Genomic DNA, 23,689 nt, shown 5'->3' with positions numbered 1-23,689 from the left:
TGGTCTTTGTGCTTCCTGCCCTGTGCGCTTAACCCGCTGTGCTACCGCTTGACTCTTGTGCCATAACTTCTTTATCCAGTCATCTGTAGATGTTGCTTCCACCCTTTGGCCAATTGTAAATAACGCATCAATAAACATGGAGATGAATATGTCCATTAGAATTAATTTTTTCATGTCTTTTGAATAAATACCTGCCAGTGGTATTGTAAGATAATAATATATTTCCATTTTTACTTGTTTAAGGATTCTCCATTCCTTTTTTCTCTCTCTTTATATATATATATATATATATATATATAAATGTGTGTACACTATATATATATGTATAAATATATATATATATATATATATATATATATATATATATATTTAAAGTGAGTGACTGCCAGTGTGTCATTATAAATAGTTCTGCAAGCAGGAGGGAAGAAAATTAAAACCATTTCTAATCTTATAGCTTTTGGAGATAACTTTCATTGATATGATAAGAGGAAGCTTGGCTAATTAACAAATATATATTACCAATAAATATATTATGGTAGTCTTTTTTCTACCACCACACAAGTAGTTAGTTTAATAAACATGTATGTCTATCATAATGTTGAATATTTTTCTTATCTATCACAGTGAACAGTTGAAGACAAAGACAAAAATTTTGTAAAAGTTAACAGTGCTAAATTGTGAAGCACCTTGTTCTAAGGTTCAGATTTCAGGGACTAATCCAATGTTCTTGGCTCTCTCTTGTCTCTCAAATTCTCTTATTCATGTTTTTACTTTAGTCTGATTCATCCCTTGACCTTTGCTCCCTTTTGCAATTAGTCATTATCCCACTCACTCCTTTAAGTTCTCAAAGAATTAGTTCTTTTCCCCATAGTCTGCTTCACTTCATAATCCTTGTTTACGTTAACTTCTCAGTTCAGTCTTCCAGTTTTTTTTTTTTTTTTGCCTAGAAAACAGTTTTATCACAACTTTATAAAGTGATGGCTAAGATTGTACAGTGTGAACATCACTATGCCATCACGTTCAAGAGCCCGTTCAAGTACCTGCAAGGGGGGAACTCACTGGGAGTGAAGCAGTACTGCAGGTCTCGGTCTCTCTCTCTCTCTCTCTCTCTCTCTCCTCACCCTTCTTTCTCAACTTCTCTGTTTCTATCAAAAGAAGTTAATACAGTAAAATGAAAGAAGAGGAAAGGAAAGGAAAGAAAAGAAAAGAAAAGAAAAGAGAAGAAAGAAAAAGAAGAAAGGGCCACCAGGAGCACTGGATTTGTTGTGAAAGCACAGTGATAACTCAAGTGGCAATAAAAATATGATGGCCTTCCATCTCAGCTGAGACAGTCATCCAGCTGGCATCCTTCTTTCCTAGTCATTCCTATTCCATTTGGTTATTTCATTTTGTGTATTTTTATTCTCTCATCCAACCTTGTACTTCATCACCTCTGCCCACATTCTCAGTAAATGAATTTTCCCAAGGGAAAAAAAAACAATATAAAAGGAGACATTTACAGAGATGTTCACAGTTTTTCTCAACAATGTAATGAATAGCTTTATCAAAGTTCTCTCTTTTCTCTCATTTCATAGAAAGATAATATTTCTGCCTAAACTACTAGTTCTCTTGCTTTAAATTTCAGTCACCACTTATTTATTTTAGCCATATACTTACCTATGCCAAATTCTTTGTCCTTAAGAATTTAGAATGAGGGGCCAGGTGATGGCACACCTGGTTGAGGCCACACACTACAATGTCCAAGGACCCAGGTTTGAGTCCCGGTCCCCACTTGCAGGGAGGAAAGCTTCACAAGTGGTGAAGCAGTGCTGCAGGTGTCTCTGTATCTTTTCCTCTCTATCCCCCCTTCCCTCTTGATTCCTGGTTGTCTCTATCCAATAAATAAATAAAGATAAGTAAAAAAAAAGAATTTACAAAGTGTCCTGGAATCCTTCCCCAGAGCACCGCCTCACTAGGTAAAGAGAGAGAGGCTGGGAGTACTGATCGACCTGTCAATACCCATGTTTAGGGGGGAAAGCAATTACAGAAGCCAGACCTTCCACCTTATGCACCCCATAATGTCCCTTGGTTCATACTCCCAGAGGGTTAAGGAATAGGAAAGCTATCAGGGGAGGGGAGGAGAGGGGATACAGAGATCTGGTGGTGGGAATTGTGTGGCGTTGTATCCCTCTTATCCTACAGTTTTTGTCAATGTTTCCTTTTTATAAATAAAATTAAAAAAAGAATTTAGAATGTAACTAAGAAATAGTAAATAACACCATATGGATTAGAAATTAGAATTATGGGAGTCAGGCCTTTGCGCAGAGGGTTAAGCGCATGTGGCACGAAGCACAAGAACAGGCATAAGGATCCAGGTTCAGACTCTGGCTCCCCACCTGCAGGGGAGTCGCATCACAGGTGGTGAAGCAGATCTGCAAGTGTCTAACTTTCTTTCCCTGTTTGTCTTCCCCTCCTCTCTCCATTTCTCTCTGTCCTATCCAATGACAGCAACAACAACAATAATAATGACCACAACAATGATAAAACAACAAGGGCAACAAAAGGGAAAAAAATGGTCTCCAGGAACAGTGGATTCAGTGGTGCAGGCACTGAGTCCTGGAATAACCCTGCAGGTGGGGAGCTGGGGGCTCTAACTGGGATTCTTACTCCCATCCATGTGCTTTGTGCCATGTGTGCTTAACCATCTGTGCTACTTCCCAGCCCTCTGTAAATAGTCCTTTAAAGAACTCCCGCACACACACACACACACACACACACACACACACACACACACACACACACACACAATATTCGAGGCTGGGAGGGTACAGACTCTGAGAAAGGACTGATAGATTTACCGCTTTAACAACAACAACAATAAAATGTCCAGTGGTTCAGAACACTGCACATGAGAACAGAAACATGCTATGAAACTGGATAAGTATGTGGACTCTTAGATTCCATGATTAGGTAACTAAGTTTTATTCTAGGTTAAACGTGAAGCAGCTGAACATATGTAAGCTGTATAGCTAAAATTTGATTTTATGATTTTAAAATCCATTTGAAGACTATATAAAGAATTGCTATAAAGTGCAATGGAGGGAAATAGGGAGTTCAGTCTTAGTAAAGAGTCATAGTAAATGATGGTGGTTGGGAATACAGGTCTGGTAGAAGAAGTAAAAAGATGGCAAGATTTGAGCTACAGTTTTAAGCGAGAGTGGATTGAATGGATTTATGTTAGAAATAATAGAAACGAAAAATGAAGTAAGCATCTACATAGATGAGAAAGAAAGGTGCCTATATCACGTCCTGTAGTACCTCCAATTCACTTCATAACTGCACCCCAACTTCCATCCTCATATTCTGGAACACAAATGCAAATATGGGAATCATTAGCATATAGGTAAAATGAACAGTGAGATCTTCTGCAAGGAGAGTGTGGTGAAAAACCAAAAGGTGCCTAGTGCTATACCCTGAGGTCTTCTCATTTACAATTCAGTGTCTCTCCAGTCTCTGCAGGCTGACTTCCATTTTCACAAAGACCCTGAAATCATTCTCTTGAGGGTCACCAGTGACCCAATTACTTCCCAGTCTGTCAGTAATATCTTCTTCCCTTTTTCTTCCCACATCCCTATGGCATTTGACTTTATTAGCCACTTTTTTCCCCTCTTCAAAACTTCATCCTATTTTATTTTGTGATTCTGTCCTAGTTTTGATCAAACTTTCTTTTTTTTCCTGTTTTTAAAACTTCTTTTATTTTATTTTGCCTCCAGGGTTATCTCTGGGACTCAGTGCCTGCACTACAAATCCACTGCTCCTGGAGGTCATTTTTTCCCATTTTATTGCCGTCTTTGTTGTTGTTGTTGTTATTGTTACTGTTGCCATTGCTGTTGTTGTTGGATAGGACAGAGAGAAATCGAGAAAGAAGGGGAAGCCAGGGTGGAGAGAAAGATAGACACATGCAGACCTGCTTCACCTCTTGTGAAGTGACGCCCCTACAGGTAGGGAGCCAGGGGCTTGAACCAGGATCCTTATGCTGGTCCTTGCGCTTCGCGCCATGTGCGCTTAACCCACTGTACTACCTCCAGGATCCCTTGATCACACTTTATTTTGAATTTCTTTAGTCTTTCCAACCCCTGTCATTTATAGATTGATCTTCTATCAATCTATAATTCTTTATAATTCTAGCTTTCCCACTTATGTGTATTTGCCTAAAGCACTGATTAAGTGATTTGTAAATTAAGCACCAAATCTGTACTTCTAAATGTGCACATGTTGCTATTTACTTCATTTCTCTTTTGGATATTAGATAAATTAGTTTTGTAATCTGATACTAACAGGCTTGTATCTTGGTAGAGGATTAGCATGAAGGAGGTCCTAGATCCAGTATTCAGCATAGCAGTTATCAAATCTGAGCACTTTTTTCTTCCCCTCTCATATAAACAATTTTTTTTTCAAATTTAACTTTCTTAAAATACACACACACTTCGAGCCCCTGGCTCTCCACCTGCAGGGGAGTTGCTTCACAGGCTTTGAAGCAGGTCTGTAGGTATCTATCTTTCTCTCCCCCTCTGTCTTCCCCTCCTCTCTCCATTTCTCTCTGTCCTATCCAACAGCGACGGCATCAATAACAACAACAATAATACAACAAGGACAACAAAAGGGAATATATAAATAAATAAAATTTAAAACACACACACAAACAAATTAGAAGTCCTATGGATATTTTTGTTCAATTCCTCTATGCTATGGATATTATTTCACATGTATTTCCAATAGTAGGTGTATTGTTATACATTGGGCCTTCTATTCCTCTCTCCTAGATTAGCACGAAGATCTTCTAATTGTTCTGATAGCCACTGAATCTATTTTTGACTGTTTGTTGTATAATTTTGAAATACTAGTATGTAACTAGATAGATAAAAGTCTTATATGTTTATATTACTACATACCAAGTTATAAGAGTATTCAAAACAATATTCCTCTTTATGAGCTTCTTTGTGCCTACTTCTCTATTTATTCTTACCTGAACTTTCTTTAAATTATACTTTGGAAGAAAGAAACAGGAAAGAGAACAAGAAGCTGGAAGAAAAAAAGAAAGAGAAATGAAGGAGGGGGAAAGAAGGAAGAAAGGGAAAGGAAGCAAGACTTTTTTTTTCTATGTAACTTCTACATAATAATTTTAGTAATATTTTAATGTTAATTAAAGCCACTGGATGTAGAAAACTGATTTATGTTAGAATTTTCATCCGGTAAACTAAACTATCATGTGGAAATACACAATACCAGCATATCTAGGTATTATTTCTTAGATGACAACAATGAAGTTATTAATGTTATAAGAATTAGAAAATGAAGCTTGAAATAAAGGACCTTTTTCATAACAAATTCCCAAAACTTTCACAGCACACTTTAATTATTTTACAACTCTAGAAGACAGAAGTCCCAAATCATTTACAGGACTATAGTCAGTGTCAACAGATCAAAGTTTCTTTCTGGAGATTCTAAAAGATAACCTATTTCCTTGTCTTTTTCAGTTTACAAACTTTCCATACACTTTGGCTCAATGCTTGTCATTCTGTTGACTGTTTCTGTAGTCACATCATCTCTGTCTACTTGTAACCCTTTGTCTCCCTTATCTGAATGTTACGTTGGGGTCATCCAAATATTTCATGATAATCTTTCCATCTCAAGATCATTAAATTAGTCAACATGCAAAACTCCCTTTGTATGTAAGGATATACATCCACAGGATGTGGAGCTTAATATGAGGACATTGTTGATGGAAGAGCCATTATTTTATCTATCATAGAATCATTTGACATAATTGGAAAAAAGTTTAAAAAGACTAAAACAATTTTCACATGTGTATGTTGTCCTTTTTTGTAGTTTTTAAAAATTTTGAAAATTTTTATTCTAATTGACTGTTGTACAAGTTAGTTTGTTAACCAGTTTATTGAATTCTCATCTCTGAAGTTACAGTAAAATAGTTGTAGTAAAAGCTCTAGTGTGACCTGGATTTTTTCTTTATTTCTCTGATGTGATTGATGCAATACAAAGACTTGACAAATGAGTTTTTGTTATTTTTGATTCATATCAATTTTCATATACACTTGTTTGTTATACTTCTTCTTTAGAATAAGCACTAAAGGTTGCTTAGTAACCTTTAGTGCTAGGAAGATGCAGATAGTGCAAAGGACTTGCTTTCCTGAGGTTGCAGGTCTGAGCCTCAACACCACCAATAGGTAGAGATAAAAATACCACTAAGGAAAGAATAAAGCTAGGAAACGGAGGCTAAAATTTCTCCTGAGAAAGTAAACTAGGATTTTCACAATAGTTTTTATTTGATGTATAGATGAAATAAAGGGAAATAGGAAAAGCAAGATAAAGTAAGGAAACAGCATTTGCAGCCTGAGTATTTACTGATGGTAGGTTTCAATAACCTTGTCCCATACTATCTAAAGAACCATGATGTTATTGGATGTTTTTATTTGGTGAAAGAAAAGTAAAATGAGTGAATCAAGTCAAGCTTGGTTAGTTGTGGAGAAGCAACTCAAAATGTTAAGTTTTCTCTACAAAGAGCAGAGTTAGTTGATTCATTCCTATTTGTATACAAGTATAGAATATATTTTTCTAATGGTATAATACAGTTAAATTTTATTATTCTTGTGAGCAAATGTAAATAATTTGTAGTTGAAAGAATAAATCTAGGATAAGAAGAATAAAATTTCTCTCGAGAAAGCAGACTAGGATTTTCACAATAGTTTTTATCTGATGTATAGATCAAATAAAAGGAAATAGGGAAAGCAAGAAAAAGTAAGAAAATAGCAACAAGAAGTGAGAAATTGAGGTTTTTTTTTTTTCTTCTCTTTTGTCTGTTATTCTGATTAAGCTTGGTTTCTTTATCTAGAGAAAGAGGATAAAGCTTTTACTCAGATATTAGGAATGTTTGATTCAACTTGTGACTGTGATTACTATTATTTAGCTTTGTTGAGCTTTTGACTAGTTTATGAAGTTTTGTAATCAGCTTCGTCAATCAATTTAAGTTTTATGGCAATGTACTTTCTAAAACTATAAAAAATTTAAAGTGAAACTATATTACCTTGATTCTGAAGGAACATTGCTCTTCAGTGACAAGGGAAAATGAAAATACATCTGTGTAACTGAAGGCCTTTCTTACATGAAGTTACCAGTACTTGAAAATTTTTGATTAATGTAGAAAATGCAATACATATGTTCTTATGACACAGAAAGCCAAAATTATTATATTGATTAGTTAAATATAACAAAGACAACATAGAATTTACTTTTTTAACAGAAATACTATTTATATTCAGAGAAACTGAGTGATGGAAATGATCTGAAACAAAGACTTTTTCTCCTCCAGTTTGTCAATCAAAATGAATAATTTCAAAGTCTCATTTTCAATTAGATTATTTTAATATTTAACTACATAAAATGCCCCGATCATATTCTCTAGAAAATGGTTAGATTAGAACATTGCAGTTCTAGTGCGACATTTTATTATGATAAAAATGACTTCATTAATTGATGATCATACATCAACTCATAAGGTAGATAAAGGACATGAAAAGTTTTCAAGTCTAAGATGATATAAACCCATCTGAATTGCTTATATCATCAGAATGAAAACTTAATCAGTAAATTTAATGGAATAAATCGTAAATACACTTAAATTCTTAAAAATTATATACATTTCTATTAAAAATCATTACATTAAATACCCTCTGCGTTTATTTCATTAGATTTGTGTAAATTGATAAAATATTGATATATCTGGAGCTGGGCAGTAGCGCAGCACTTAAGCGCACAAAGGCTGGCTTAAGGATTCCGTTTTGAGCAGCAGGGCCGCTTTGCAAGCGGTGAGGTCTGAAGGTGTCTACCCCTGCCCCCTCCCCGTCTTTCTCTCTGCTTTAGATTTTTCTCTGTCTTTTCCTACAACAACAATAGCTATGATAACAAATAACAGCTACAGCAAGCCCAACAACAAGGGCAACGAAATGAGAAAAATGGCCTCCAGGAGCAGTGTATTCGTAGTGCAGGCACCAAGCCCCAGTGATAACCCTGGCGGTAATATATATGATATATCAAATACAGTAATTAAGATATAATAAGCATGAACAAAATACTTTTTATCAGAATGATTAAAGAGATGGCAAATCTAAAGGGGAGGAGGGCTTAAATTTTTGTTCATGTTCTTGCTATAACTTTCTATTTTAGAACATGTAAATTTGAAAACACATTGATGACTTTCCAAGATATTTGAAATATGACCTTTTAAATAAGTCATCCTTATTTCTCTTTTACTCTCTGCAACCTTGAAAGAGCATTCACAACTTCATAATGAAAATCATATCAAAAGGTCACTATACCAAGCATGGGAAGTAAAACATATAAGCTTTACATGAAAGCTTTGTTTTAAGTTGAAAGTAACTGTGAAGTATAAAAAACCGCAATTGTTGATTTCTGAGGCAAAATATATTTAGACAGGCATTAATAAATATTAATGTTTAAACTTTAATGAAGTCAGATAAATATTCCTTAAAGTTAATACATTGTGCTGAATCTGACTTAACTAATTAGCTTGTAAAATTCCACACTGATATAAAACAATTGAAATCTATGTGACATTTATAGAGAGCATTAATACTTAAATATTAACTCATTTAAAAACAGACATCTGCACTGACTATATGTTTGATAATATATAACACCTAGTCAAGTTCTTATTATTAAGGGGATAATACATCTTTCTCTCAGCTGAATTAATAACTTGAAATAGACAGTTCTTGATCACATTATTTATTTAAATGATAGACTGTGCTAAATTTTAATTTTGATATGATTTCTAAAAATAAAATGGAATCAAATAGTACACTGACTTAAAATTTCATTGTAGAGTTTAGTTTGAAACTTTTCTTATAATCTAGTAAGATTAAAGGTATGTATGCAGAGAACATAATTTTTCTATAATATTTTCAGTAAAGAAAAAATATGTAAAATCTATCATCAAAATCTATCACCTGGGACATGTTTCACAATTTACTATATTCTAATTGTAGAAAGGTATTTTTCTATATAACTACTCATCATTCCTTTAGAAGAGCTCTAGACTACATAAAAAAAACTCACATGGGGAGTCGGGCTGTAGCGCAGCGGGTTAAGCGCAGGTGGCGCAAAGCACAAGGACCGGCATAAGGATCCCGGTTCGAACCCCGGCTCCCCACCTGCAGGGGAGTCGCTTCACAGGCGGTGAAGCAGGTCTGCAGGTGTCTATCTTTCTCTCCCCCCTCTGTCTTCCCCTCCTCTCTCCATTTCTCTCTATCCTATCCAACAACGACAACAACAATAATAACTACAACAATAAAACAACAAGGGCAACAAAAGGGAATAAATAAATAAAATAAATATTAAAAAAAGAATATGCCAATCTTTAAAAAAAAAAGAAATTAAAAAAAAAACTCACATGTACACTAATATATCTGCAACAATGCATAAGAAAATCCACCATAAGTAGGGAAAAGAAAATTATGAATAGACTTCATTTCACTTTTGATTTTTCCACCAAAATGATTTTAAATGAAATTGGAAGCAGCAACAAACCCAACAAAAATAAAACTTCTGATTGTCATATCCTTTTGGATTTGGGAATTATAGGTAAGAGGGTGAGACCTCATAGTATAAAAAGTAATGCAATTGTACTAGGAAAAGAAGGCTACATCTCTATCTAAGGTTAATGTGCAAAAATTTTGGAAATAGGGTCAACTAATAATTATTTAACCAAAGAATAGAATTTGGCAATGTGATATATAAAAACCTTAAATGATCACTTTGTAAAATGTGCAAGAACAAACAAATATCCTTAATGGGATCAAGGGGAAAATAAATATTAGAAAGAGAATAGATTTCCTGTGTGTCTTTTAAACTTGGAAGATCATGTTAGGCTCTAGGATCATTCATCTTCTAAGTCTGTACATTTTTCAATTATTATCTTATAATTTTTATATTAGTATAGATAGTTGGAAAATTTTATTCACAGTTCATACCTTAATTTTCAGTTTTCAGATCCATTTATTCAGCTGCTTATTTCACAAATCGTCTTGACCACCTTCAAAACATCACAAACTCAGTATGTTCAAAATAATGCATATGATTTTCGATACCTTCTGAAACATTTAAAAAAATCCCTATGAAGGGCATTACTATCAAATCAGATACTTAAGCTATGCATTTCTTAATCCATTTTTAAACATCTGTTGAATTCAGCTACTTGTATCGGAAGAGATACACATGCATAGTTTGTTTTTTTTTAAACATTTTTAGATATAGTGAGACTGAGAGGCAAGAGAGAGGAAAGAAACCACAAAACCAAGCTTCCTTCAGTGAAGTCAAGCTAGAACCCTCATCACACACTTGGAAGAATATTTAAGTTAACCATCTTTCTGACCCATTATGTGACCTTTTAAACAGTCCTTTCTTCTTTACATTAATTTTATCCACGTAAAATTTACCCAGTATAACTACTTATTATTACTCCCTTCCTTATTTTAAGAAAATAAAATACTTCATGACCTCGGTTGGAACCCAAACCCACTGCACTGCAGTCAGTTCAGAAGGGTGAAGTCATTGCAATGACAAAAAAAAAAAAAAAAAAAAAGGAAGGAAGGAACAGAGAAAGAAAAATGATGCTTCATACAGCATAGTTTGGACTGACTATATTGACTGCTACAATTTTATAGCATACAATAATGCCTCTGCTTTAGTCTTATCACTAATCACTATGCATTTTCTGCTCCATCTTTATAAAATCCTTTTCCTATAATCTTTCTCTTTGACTTACTACTCATCTTCCAGATGCTGTTCTATCATATCTAATTCATGGAATTTATCTCTAATTTCAGCCTAGGAACTACATCTCCTCATATTCCTAGTCATGTGTGTTTCCCCATTTTTTTTTTTTTTACTAATGGCACTTGAAAATTTAGTCACTTCTCAGATTGTTTCATTGACTTTTTTTACCTGTTAAATGTGTGATCATATTTCACTTTGTTCTCTTTTGTTATATATAACAGGTGGCCAGATGGGAAAATACATGTCTGTTTTGTGAATAAATCAGTGAACTATGATTTGAATGACTTTTCATTTTATCTAGGTCTTTCTGCTTGTTTTTCTTTTTCTATTCTCTTTTTTGACAACTTCTAAAGAAATTGTCATCTTGTGATAAAATTATATGCTTAATTTGCCTGTAATTAAATCCCCAGAACACATTATAGTGGCATAGAAGTGATTTGTAGTAAGCACTCAAAAGTATTTGTAAAATTAATGAATCCTAAGTCTGTGAATGCAATATTAAATTCATTATACAGTATTGTGGTTTAAGTTATCTTCATGTTTCATAGTAATTTTTTTTCACTACTAGTGATGTTGCCAGTTGACTTTGGCGTGTGTGTGTGTGTGTGTGTGTGTGTGTGTGTGTGTGTGTGTGTGTGTGTATTACTGTCATGTTCTGAAGCCAACACAAAGCGGTCAGTCTCAGATGTGTTTAACTGATGTTTGTAGCTCAAAAATCAAATATGCATACTCTTAAAAAAAGATCAGACTACATAAACCACTGGTATTGCTGATTTATCTGATTACTGAAAAGCTATGAAGTGATATTGTTTCTTACTGAGACTGTCACATAAACAAAACAAAGTGCATATAAATGAAACTAGAAAAATCACAAAGTAATTGTAAGGGAATTAAAAATTTTATAGTGTAAATATAAGTGCTTTTGCAGGAACACTACTGAATTAGGAAAAACTCTATTTAATTTCTATGCCTTGTTAAAGAATGAATATCTTCTCAAAGACTCACCATCGGAATGCTCCAAATTCAAGTGATTGCGAGTGTAGGAATATGCTACAATCACATTTTATATTATTATCCATTAAATAGCTTTGAATTATATAATGCTGTGCTGAAATATGCTGACAGTTACTCAAAACCCAAGTAAGTAAAACTTTTGATGAGCAGGCTCTACTTTGTTCAGTATTTATATCTCAATCAGACAAGCTCAACTGTATAATTTTAGGTTTAGTCAAGATGAGATTTATGGATGTATCATATCCAAAGATGGCTGTGAAGAAAGTAAAATTTGAAGAAATGAGTTATTAATCTTTACTGCAGAACATTAACAAGTGTCATGTGGATTTTATGATTAGATACCTAGGAGGTAGTAGATCCATAAGTCCCCCAAAATAGATTTCCTCTTACAAAATTCTGATATAAGAACATAATTTATAGTTACCTATTACTCACTTGTGAAGCCCAAGCTTTTATGTCATTTATTAAATTCAAGATTCTTACAAATTAACAAAATTAAATAAGGATTGTCATATTATAGTGAATGAGACTGTCTTGCTCTTTGATGTGTGTGTGTGTGTTGGTAGTGCATGTATTTCTATTTACAGTCACCAGAAATATAATCAGCTCATTTCTGTCTGTATATATATTTCTGTTTATGCAAATAGTCTACACATGCTATTATGTAAAAAAAAAACAGTATTTGTCAGATAGGTTTATTTGACTAGACAAATTAATGACTATGAGAGTCTTACTGAGATAATTGGATGTGTAATGTTTGAGTTTTAATTTTGAGTTTCAAAACGTCATTACCAGAGGTATCTCATCTCTTTTCATGTTCCCAATACTCAGTTTAGATAAATGGTCTCCAAGTGGATATTGATACTTGGCTTAAAGACCTGCTTTTTGTGACTTTCCCATGATTTTTTTTTTTTTTAGCAACTAGAAAGTTCTCAGTAATTGTTTGCTGAGTGAATAGTGAAAGAACTAGTTGACAGTTTTTGTCATTATCTTATGATTTCTTTATAAAATGACCACATTTTTATAGAATCCAATATATATTTGATAAATTTTGTTCAAAACTATTTGTATAACATTTAGCAGTATTTGAGCTATGATACATATAGATAATGCTATATATAGGGAGTTAGAGGGTTGGTAGAATCCTTTAATATTTCCTTTTTTCTTTGGTATAACTAATTTGTTTTCAAAAAAGTGTTCTTATGGGAGTCCGGCAGTAGCTCAGCGGGTTAAGTGTATGTGGCGCAAAGTGCAAGGACCAGCACAAGAATCTCGGTTCGAGTCCCTGGCTCCCCACCTACAAGGGAGTTGCTTCACAGGTGGTGAAGCAGCAATAAAACAATAAAACAACAAGGACAACAAAAGGGAATAAATAAATAAATGTGTTTTTAAAAGTGTTCTTATATAGTACATACTCCTATTCACTGGACACATTATGAAACATAAAAACTAGGTGAAAAGAATATAGAGTAGAACACTGAAAAATAAATCAGGGTAGGTAAAGCCCATATCTAGGGGCATTGTATAAAAATAATGTGGATATAAGAATGACTCCATGTGGGTAAAGATACTAGTTAATACTGCTCGACTGGATTGCTTCTCTACTTACTAGATTTTAAATCCAATGCAAATATAGTTACTTAATAGCATGTTGCCAGTTTTAATTAATTTATTATCGGTGATTTAATAATGATTAACAACGTTGTGAAGTGACTCCCCTGTAGGTGGGGAGCCAGGACTAAACCCGGATGCTTAAGCCAGTCCTTGAGCTTTGTGCCACATGCGCTTAACCCGCTGCACTACCTCCCAACACCCCTAAAGGATTTTTCATCTTCCAAAACTGAAACTCTGAACTGAACTGATTAAATACCAAGTCCTTATTGCCCTGTCACCTAGTCATTGGCAATCAACATTCTTTTTTTCTGTTTCAATGAGTGTGACTAGACTAGTATAGGTACACAAATAGCTAGAACTGTGAAATATTTGTTCTTTATTGACTCACTTATTTCATCATGCTTAGCATCATGCTTTAAAGGCTCTTCTGTGGTACAGCAGATGCACCACGAGTCAGAATTTCTTTTTAGCGGTTGAATAATATTTCATCTTATGGACTTGCCACATTTCATTCTTCAAAGGATATTTGGGCTATTTTACTATTATAAGAATGGTACTATGAATATGCATGTGCATCTAACAATTTCAGTCTCTAATTTTAATTTTTTAGGGATACATACCCCGAAATGAAGTTGCTAGATACTATGACCCTAGCCCTTCCCCCCTCACATCCTCCCTCCCTCCCTTCTTTAATTCTTTCCTTCCTTTTTTTTTTTTTTTTTAATATAGAGACAAGTGATGGGAGGTGGCATAATTGTTACACAAAAGACTTTCATGCCTGAAGCTCCAGGGCAACTTTATCTATTTAACATCAGTCCTAGTTTGATACAATTGATATATGGCAATGGTCTAGTCAAGGTGATCACCAGAGCTAGTGTAACTGGATGCAAAATGAAAACTGTATTCTGCTTGCTATAAGCTCTGTTTCAAGGTCAAATAAGATTCCTTTGTAGTTATAAATCTGGCTTTTTTTACCTGAGGTAGTTCTTACTATGCTTTGGACATTTGATCAAGAATATACATGGCAGATTGATTCCTTCATGACTGAGCCATTCTTTTTCCAACTGATTTCGATCTTTCCACCCTATGATGCCTTAGGCTATCCCATCAGAACTTCCCCCACCCACCCTCAGCCCAATAAACCTCCTCCAGGCAAGTCTCACTGAGTTTTCTATAAAACTAAACTTAAGGAAATAATTTAAATATGGACATAAAACTAATCTCACTTTATCTTTTATAAAAATTGCAAATGAAATTTTATTCATTAATGATTCAAATCATCCATAAAAATCTAATTATAAACCCTCTAATATTGTTAAGCTATTTCTTTTTTCCTCAGGACTAGCTTACTTTATTAATTAGAAATATGTTAGAGGTTTGGAAAGACACCTCATCTGGGAGAGTGTCTGCTTTGCCATATGTGGAACCAAAGTTTGAGCCCAGTCTTCATCACATTGGAGGGAGCTTTGGTGTTGCCACCTCTCTCTTTCTCTCTCTTGTCTTTGTTTCTCTCCTTCTATTTGAAAATGTCAGCCAGAACTGTGAAGTCTTGCAATGACAAAATTAAAAAAATTCTATCATAAGAAGAAATCACAATTTAAATATGATAACCCTTATCTTTTAAGTCATTATTTGTTTAAGTTTTTATTTATTAAATGGAAGTATTGGCAAGACTATAGGATAAGAGGGTACATTTCCACACAATTACCACCACCAGAACTCTGTATCCCATTCCCTCCTTTGAAAGCTTTCCTCTTCTTTATCCCTCTGGAAGTATGGACCCAGGATCATTATGGAGTGCAGAAGGTGGAAGGTTTGGCTTCTGTCATTGCTTCCCTGCTGAACATGGGTGTTGGCAGGTTGATTTATACTCCCAGAATGTCTCTCTCTTTTCCTAGTGGGGCAAAGATCTGGGGAGGCAGGGCTCCAGGACATACTGATAGGGTTGTCTGCCCAGGGAAGTCAGGTTGGCATCATGGTACCATCTGGAACCTGGTGTCTGAAAAAGAATTAAGAAATAAAGCAGAACAAATTATTGACCAATTATAAACCTAAAGGCAAGAATATTACAGGTGAAGATGGGGGTCTCCATTTTGGTAAAAGCTAGTAGGTCTATTTTAGGTATATTCCAAGGATCCCATGATTTACTAGTTTTCACCTTAGCCTGACAGCTACTATGCAGGTGGACCCAGGTTATTGTCTGTGGAGACGGTGTCATAGTTGGAAAAAGAACTAGAAAGCTCTATCAGGGAAGAGAGTAGCTCTCAAATATGAGGAAATTATGGAAATCCAACCTCAGCAATGCAACCAGTACCACCTCGACATATTTCACTTAGGGCTGTGTCAAGAGCTGTTAGGCATGGAATGTCAACCATTTAGCTTTATTACTCTGGTGAGGCCTTTCCTAGCTCATAGGACTCTTTAATTCCGTGTTGGGTGGTGCACTTCCTAACAAAGCATCAAACCTAGATAGAGACCCAGGGCCCATGAGATAGAGCATATGTTAGGGGAAAATATATACCTTAAAGCAAAAGTGCACAATAGTTTTCAGTGAGTCAATAAATGAAACAAGTGAGTAAAAAGAAATAAAAAGACACCATAAAGTACATAATGAAACAGATCTACTTAAAGGTAGATCTCTCCTCACCTACCTCCTCAATCACTCCAAAGCTAACCTTGTCAAACAAAGTAAGACTATAAAAGCTGAATAAGGGCAAGAGACTGGCATATTTTAATGATGACTCTTTAGTCACTACCAGGCCACCCATCACATGGGGTCCTAGTCAGAGAGTCTTGGGGTGCCCACACAGACATGATGGGCCTAGACCTCTAACATATCCCTCTCCCCACTGTCTTAGGTCATCTCCATAAGGATCAACATAATGACCCCCTTTGTGAGCCCCTGTAGGACCTCCCCTTCTTCTTCTTCTAGCGTTTGCCCTTCTTCTGTAGCCAGTCAACAGCATCAGGTTGAGCCTGATGTAAAGTTTCTTTTTTTTTTTTTTTTTTAAATATTTATTTTATTTATTTATTCCCTTTTGTTGCCCTTGTTGTTTTTTTGTTGTAGTTATTATTGTTGTTGTTGTTGTTGGATAGGACAGAGAGAAATGGAGAGAGGAGGGGAAGACAGAGAGGAGGAGAGAAAGACAGACACCTGCAGACCTGCTTCACCGCCTGTGAAGCGACTCCCCTGCAGGTGGGGAGCCGGGGTTCGAACCGGGATCCTTATGCCGGTCCTTGTGCTTTGCGCCACCTGCGCTTAACCCGCTGCGCTACAGCCCGACTCCCTGATGTAAAGTTTCGAGACCTCCTTTGAATCTGGAGAGGTGGCAGTCATTGACTATGTGGGTCATAGTCTGTCTGTAGCCACAGGGGCAGTTCGGGTCATCTCTGGCTCCCCAGCGATGGAACATAGCAGCACACCGGCCATGGCCTGTTTGATAGCGATTGAGGAGGGCCCAATCATAACGTGCCAGGTCAAAGCAGGGTTGACGCTTGCAGGGGTCTGTGATGAGGTGTTTGTTCTTTACCTCAGCTGACTGCCAACTCTGTTTCCAAGAGTCTGGAACAGAGAAGTTCAGTGTAGGCGTAGGAGACCAGATTGGATGACGAGACGTCAAGCGTTGGACAGGGTGGACGAAGATATCCGCGTATATTGGCAGGTCCGGTCGAGCATAGACGTGGGAAATGAACTTAGATGATGCCACATCCCGACGAATATCTGGCGGGGTGATGTTGCTAAGTCAATCTTGGTGTTACTCTTGATCGCACTCTGTCATTTCACGAACATCTCATAAAAACTGCAGCAAAGGTGGGCGCGAGGAATAACATCATTGCAAGACTGGCCAGCTCCTCATGGGGAACGAGCGCTTCCACACTACGATCATCATCTCTGGCATTATGCTATTCCACGGCAGAATACTGTGCCCCAGAATGGTTCCGTAGCCCCCATGTCCACTTGCTCGATTCCAAATTATATTCCTCCATGAGGATAATTTCTGGAACCATCTGTTCCACCCTGGTTCCATGGCTGCCAGTTCTTAGCAACATCGCCAGATATTCGTCGGGATGTGGCATCATCTAAGGACCTCCGCTTTATGTGGATCAACAATCATAGGGACTGTTCCATTCTCCAAAGGGAAGTTGGATAAAATACCTACCACCTGAGAAAGATGGTCTTTAATTTAGTGCAATGTGGAATGTTCCTAGCCATGACCACAGAATGTGAGCTCAGACCTACAAGGATGCCTAATTTACTTAGGCTCCTATGCTGAATATGGGCCCCAGATCAGATCGATGGGGTTTACAGTAAATCATTATTTTTAAATTTATTTAAATTTATTTAAATTTCTATTATCTTTATTTTCTTTTTGGGCAGAGACAACCAGAAATTGAGAGGGAGGGGATATTGAGAGGGAGAGAGATAGAGAGACACCTGCAATGCTGCTTCACCACTCGAGAAACTTTCCCCAGGCAGGTGGCGTGGCTGGGGCCTTGAACTCAGGTCCTTGTGCACTGTAACTTGTGTGCTCACCAGGTGTTCCACTACTTGGCCCCAAATATTACTTTTTAATAAAATTAGTTCAAACAAATAACACTTGCTAGTTGAACCAATATTTTGTAAACTGAAAATTTCCAGTTCCTGCAATTTAATAAGATTCTAACTAATAATTTACTTTCTTTTATTTTTCCTTGCTTGTAAGGTTGCTCATGGTTAGATTTTGTACTTGAAGATAATATTCATCTTTATCTGACATTTTCTAGAGTAAAACTCTATTACCTTATTTATAACTTTATTGCCTTATATTTGAAAAATAAGAACACTGTAAGTAAATAACTTAAAGTGAGATAAGATGGATTCCTGCACATATACAAAAAATTAAACATAATGTAGAAGCTTAGTGACAGTACTTCTTATTTTCAGTAGTAAAATATCCTTATGTTTGAGTGATCTTAATCTCTTGGGCTGAGTACTGTACCAAATCACAATAAGCACCTGTTCCAGCTTTCTAGATGGAATGCTTTGCTACTCTAACTACAGAATTTTTCTAACTCTCTGGTGGATCTACTAAAGCTCTCTGTGATCATGATACTTTATACTCCATGCTTTCATTCATTCATTAAACACATAAATAAACATTTTTAGGTGCTTGCTGTATGTATACATCTGGGTCATGACAAAAGTATGTCAGGGCAATACTCAGAAAGATAAGCACAGTTCCTGTTCTTGGAAAATTCAGTTTTCCTTCCCTGTCCAGACTGACTAGAATGCAATCTCATTGAAGGCAGACTTCATAGTTACCTGTTTCGTACCATAAGGATAATAGTTGCTCAGTGCACACTTTTAGCACTCGTAAAATTTTCTTTAAGTATGTAAATGAAAAATGATAACCTATAATTTTCTCCCTTTATCCCACAAAATAATGGAAACATTGGAAAAGAATTTCAGTAGTTTTACAGCTTTGTCTTCAGATGCTGACCATTCCAAAGCACTTTAAAATCAACTCCACACGGTTTAACTGATATACTAATGTGCTTCATTGAAAAGGTAGAGATAGAAATAGATAGATGATTGATAAATAGATAGACAGAATGAACACTAGAGCTTCTCCAGTTGACAATTAGCATTTTTACATGATATTGGTGATTTACTTGGTGAGCTCTCTGGTTGTACAGTGTTTAGGGAACAGGCTCTATTTTCTAGCTTCCATTTTTACTAGTGAAATACCAGTGTCGGTAGTCTCATCTCTAGTGAAATGGGCAAATTAATGGTACTTAACAAATAAATTTATAATGAGGATTAACTTAAGTAATGTTTTTAAATTATGAGACACAACTCCTATTACCTATCCCATGTTATTATTATTATTTTCATTGCAGTTGATATTAATACTATCCAACTAGTTTGTAAAATCCCATAACCTTGGGATGATAGCTACAACTTCTTCTGCCCTCTTGCTGTATCACAAAATGCAGTTTGTGAGCTATAGCAGGATTTTATAATCAGTGGGAAAAAAGTAAATTAGTTAATTAAGGTTATAATTTCAACCTGACATATTTTTCTTATAAGATGTGTTTTCCATCTATAGCTGTGCAATACTCTTTAGTATTCAGTGACATAGTTTGAGAGATTGTTCAGATTTGTAAATAGTTATAATGCATATTTTGTAAATGTATACAATTAAGAAGGATTAACTTAAACCTGTAGGATTATCTAAATAGCTACCCTAAAAATTGCCACCAGCATATTAATAAAATGTTATTTTACAACTTTAAAGCTCATAGCAGTATAATTAGTAATACGTGTACTCTTTATTACCAATCTTAATCTTTTTTATATGACTGAGAAATTATTTTATGGAAGTACAATTAAAATAATGCAAAAATGTCAGCATAACAGAATTAAACTAAAGTAACTACTGCAATATTGTACCCCAAACCAGCTAATTTAAATGCAAAATACTTTGTAAAGGCTATTTATCTGGGCTAATGCACGTTAAGGGATTTAAAGAGTAGTTTGTGTAACTGAAATAAAAGGAAAAATAAGCACTGTACAGCAGTCTTTACTATTGTTTAACATGAGGGAAATATTAAATAGGTTTAAATATAGGCCACTTGAGGAAACTGTTAGAAGCCACCTTACAGCAAAGTAAATATAAAGGGGATTGCTAGGATATACTATTTGCAAAGGCTTTCAAAGGAAAGCTAAAGACTCTTAAACTTGTTCTTACACAAATAATGGTATATCATTAAGAATGAGAACTTGACTGAAGACACCCAGGATTTTAAGTCTGTGTTTTAAAAAAGGAATTTTTGCAGTACTAGACAGTTGTTTAGATGGTAAATAACAATGATTACTTTTTTAGAGTCTCAAAACTATTACATATTTACCCACAATTTTTGTTTCAGTTGTATATTATTTTAAGGGATACCATTATAGATTTGGTTAACGTTTTTTCCAAAATGTTTAATTGGGTTGATATTTGTTTACAAAATAGTTGTCGCCACATAGCCATTTTTTTTGTCTCCCTATGAAAGATGTCTATACAACAGTTTCATCTCCAACTTATGCCCTTCGTCTCTATTGTACACTGGGACCCATGAACCCCCATTAACCTCTCCATCCTTTCCCATCCTTCCCCACCCCCACCCCAGCATCATTAGCTCTGCTGCGGTACACCACAGCCAGTCCAAGTTTCACCTCCTGTCTAATATAAATTGAATTCTTCAAAGCAATAGTTGTTAATATCACATGCAAATTATGACAGAAGCACAGACAATACAGTTGAGAAAAGCTAGTGCATTTTATTTGTTGTCAAAATTTTCTTGCTGAAAGTTGAACTCATATTTATCAAAAGATGTTGCACATTGCACTTATTTTATTTCTATTTTATAGGTTACATCCCATCTGGAAAATCCTGCAAGGGTTCAGCTACAGAAAGTTGAGAGACAGCAAATTAAACCCTTCATGACTCTTGACCATCAGATCATAAACCAGACTCTTAAACAGCCTTACCCCCCAACAAGTAGTGCATTTCTGATACACCAGAGACATCCAGCTTCAGAGAATAATGCTCATCTCACTGCAGATCCATTTGCCAAGTTGATAATTCCTGGAAAAGAAGATAAGAATGCAGAATGGCATGTATGTCTAATGTCTGCTTATGAAAATCCACCATATATATATATATATATATATATATATATATATATATATATATATATATATTTCTACTAGAGATTTACTTGGTTGTTACACTTGTGTGGGTACTATGATCCCAGTGGTTTACTCTCTATTCTTTTGTATCTTTCAATCTCAGAGAAAAACAGAGAGGAAGAAAGAGACAGAGAGAAGAGACACCACAGCACAGGTGAAAATTTCCTTATGTATTGTGCCTCCTATGTGGTGTCAAGAGTTTGAACTTGGATCATCAAGTGTGATAAAGTGTGCATTATACTGAGAGTGCTATCTCTCAGCCCTCTATAAGTTTTGGAGAAAAAAAAGGACTTAAATTTGATATAGACATTTTATAGTAACAGTTTCAAATGAAAATTTAAAAATGCTGTGTCTTTATATATTAATTTTCTGTAACTATAGTCATATTAATTATTTTATATTAAAAAACATGACCATACATTTTTACTAATTTCTGATAAGTATCAATACAAGGGGAGTTGGTAGCACAGTGGGTTAAACACCTGTGGTGCAAAGTGCAAGGACTGACACAAGGAACCCTGGTTCGAGCCCCTGGCTCCTCTTCTCTGTCTTCCCCTCCTCTCGCCATTTCTCTCTGTCCTATCCAACAACAAGACATCAATAATAACTACAACAATAAAACATCAAGGGCAACAAAAGGGAATAATAAAAATAAAAGTAAAATAAAAGTATCAATGTAATACAAAATCGACTTTAACAGTGATTTGTGTTAAGGTTTTGCCTAAATTATAAAACCTTTAAGAATGTTTATGAATAGTTATATTATCCCTAATACCTAGTAAAATAAAGCAAAAATTGTTTAGCAGTAAATGTATTCTACAAATATTTATTAGAATAAAGTCAATGCGTAGTAAAATATAATTTCTGAAATCCTCTTCATTATTTATATTTTACTATTCATTCATTTCTATTTTTAACACTTACTAAATAACAATGTATTTAATTACTACTCAAGGATAAAAAAACTGTAAGATTGTCTAGTTGTATGGAGTTTATTTTATTATTATTATTTTTTATCTTTATTTGCTTATTGGATAGAGACAGCCAGAAACTGAGAGGACGGGGGAGATAGAGAGGAAGAGAGACAGAGAGACACCTGCAGCGCTGCTTTACACTCGAGAAGCTTCCCCCATGCAGGTGGGGGCTGGGGCTCGAACTCAGGTCCTTGTGCTCTGTAACATGTGTACTCAACCAGGTGCGCCACCACCTGACCCCTTGGAGTTTATTTTTATTGTGACTTTTTGTAAAGTACTTTTTAATAAAAAGATACAATGTAGAAATCATGCAGTGGAAGTCCTGCGGTAGTGTAGCGGTTAAGCGCAGGTGGCACAAAGCACAAGGACCAGCGAGGGGATCCCGGTTCCAGCCCCCGGCTCCCCACCTGCAGGGGAGTCGCTTCACAAGTAGTGAAGCAGGTCTGCAGGTGTCTATCTTTCTCTCCCTCTCTGTCTCTCCCTCCTCTCTCCATTTCTGTCTGTCCTATCCAACAATGAAGACATCATCAACAACAATAACTACAACAATAAAACAACAAGGGCAAAAATAAAGGGAAAATGAATAAATAAATATTAAAAAAAAAGAAATCATGCAGAAATAATATTGAAGTGCAATGAAAGCTCATGGGACAGAATACAAGAGAGTCATGAATAGAAATGGTCTGCCCATGAGTTTTTCTTCCTTTCTTTCTTTCTTCCTTCCTTTCTTTCTTTCTTTCTTTCTTTCTTTCTTTCTTTCTTTCTTTCTTTCTCTCTCTTTTCCTTCCCTCCCTCCCTCCCTTCCTTCCTTCCTTCCTTCCTTCCTTCCTTCCTTCCTTCCTTCCTTCCTTTCTTCCTTCCTTCTTTCCTTCATTTCTTCCCTCCTTCCTCCCTTTCTTCCTTTCCTTCCTTTTCTATTCTCTCCTCTCTCTTTCTCTCTCTCCCCCACTTACTCTCTTTTTCAGTTTCTTCCTTTTCCCCATCCCCATTGTTCTTTTATCCTGTCACTTTCCCTGTTTTCCCAGAATCCTTTGCTTTGGTGCAATATACCACAAACAGTTCAAGTGTCACCTTAGCTTTCCCTTACAGTTATTGTCACATTCTCAGATACAAAACTTCATAAGTATTCAAAAATAAATATAGTTGAGAAAAAGATACAACTGGGGAAAGAAAGACTTCCTCTAATATCTCAAAATCGACTCTCAGATCCATTCTTTATTTTCTTAATTTGTAATGGAGTCACAGTTTTTTGAACTCTAAGATTTAATCTCCAAATCTACATATAGGGAGATTATTAATGACCCCTGTTCCTTTTTTGTCTCTTTGTGTGTTTTGTTATTTAGTCTGTAGTCTCCAGGCCTGAAAGAGTAGTTAGTGCTCAGTATTCAGTATTCTATTATTTGAATTGCAAATGATAGAGTGAGTTTGTTTTGTTTTGCTCTTATTTTGTAAATTTGGTGCTAATCTGAAAAAGAGAAAATAATTAGAATCAGGGACTGATAAATTATTTAATGAAAAA

The 23,689-nt window shown here is 35.4% G+C and overlaps 1 protein-coding gene across 1 annotated transcript in view; it reads left to right on the top strand.

Annotated features, from left to right (window-relative positions):
- TFEC (transcription factor EC) overlaps nt 1–23,689 on the top strand; it is a 74,211-nt gene that overhangs the window by 11,997 nt on the left and 38,525 nt on the right. The window contains exon 2 of the mRNA XM_060196474.1: nt 20,876–21,124. Coding sequence (XP_060052457.1) covers nt 20,876–21,124 — 249 coding nt within the window. The remainder of the gene's footprint in view (nt 1–20,875; nt 21,125–23,689) is intronic.

Source organism: Erinaceus europaeus, chromosome 8 (assembly GCF_950295315.1).
Source record: "Erinaceus europaeus chromosome 8, mEriEur2.1, whole genome shotgun sequence".
NCBI classification, from domain to species: domain Eukaryota; kingdom Metazoa; phylum Chordata; class Mammalia; order Eulipotyphla; family Erinaceidae; genus Erinaceus; species Erinaceus europaeus.
The sequence above is the reverse complement of the archived record's forward strand: the minus strand, read 5'-3'. Positions and strand labels throughout refer to the sequence as shown.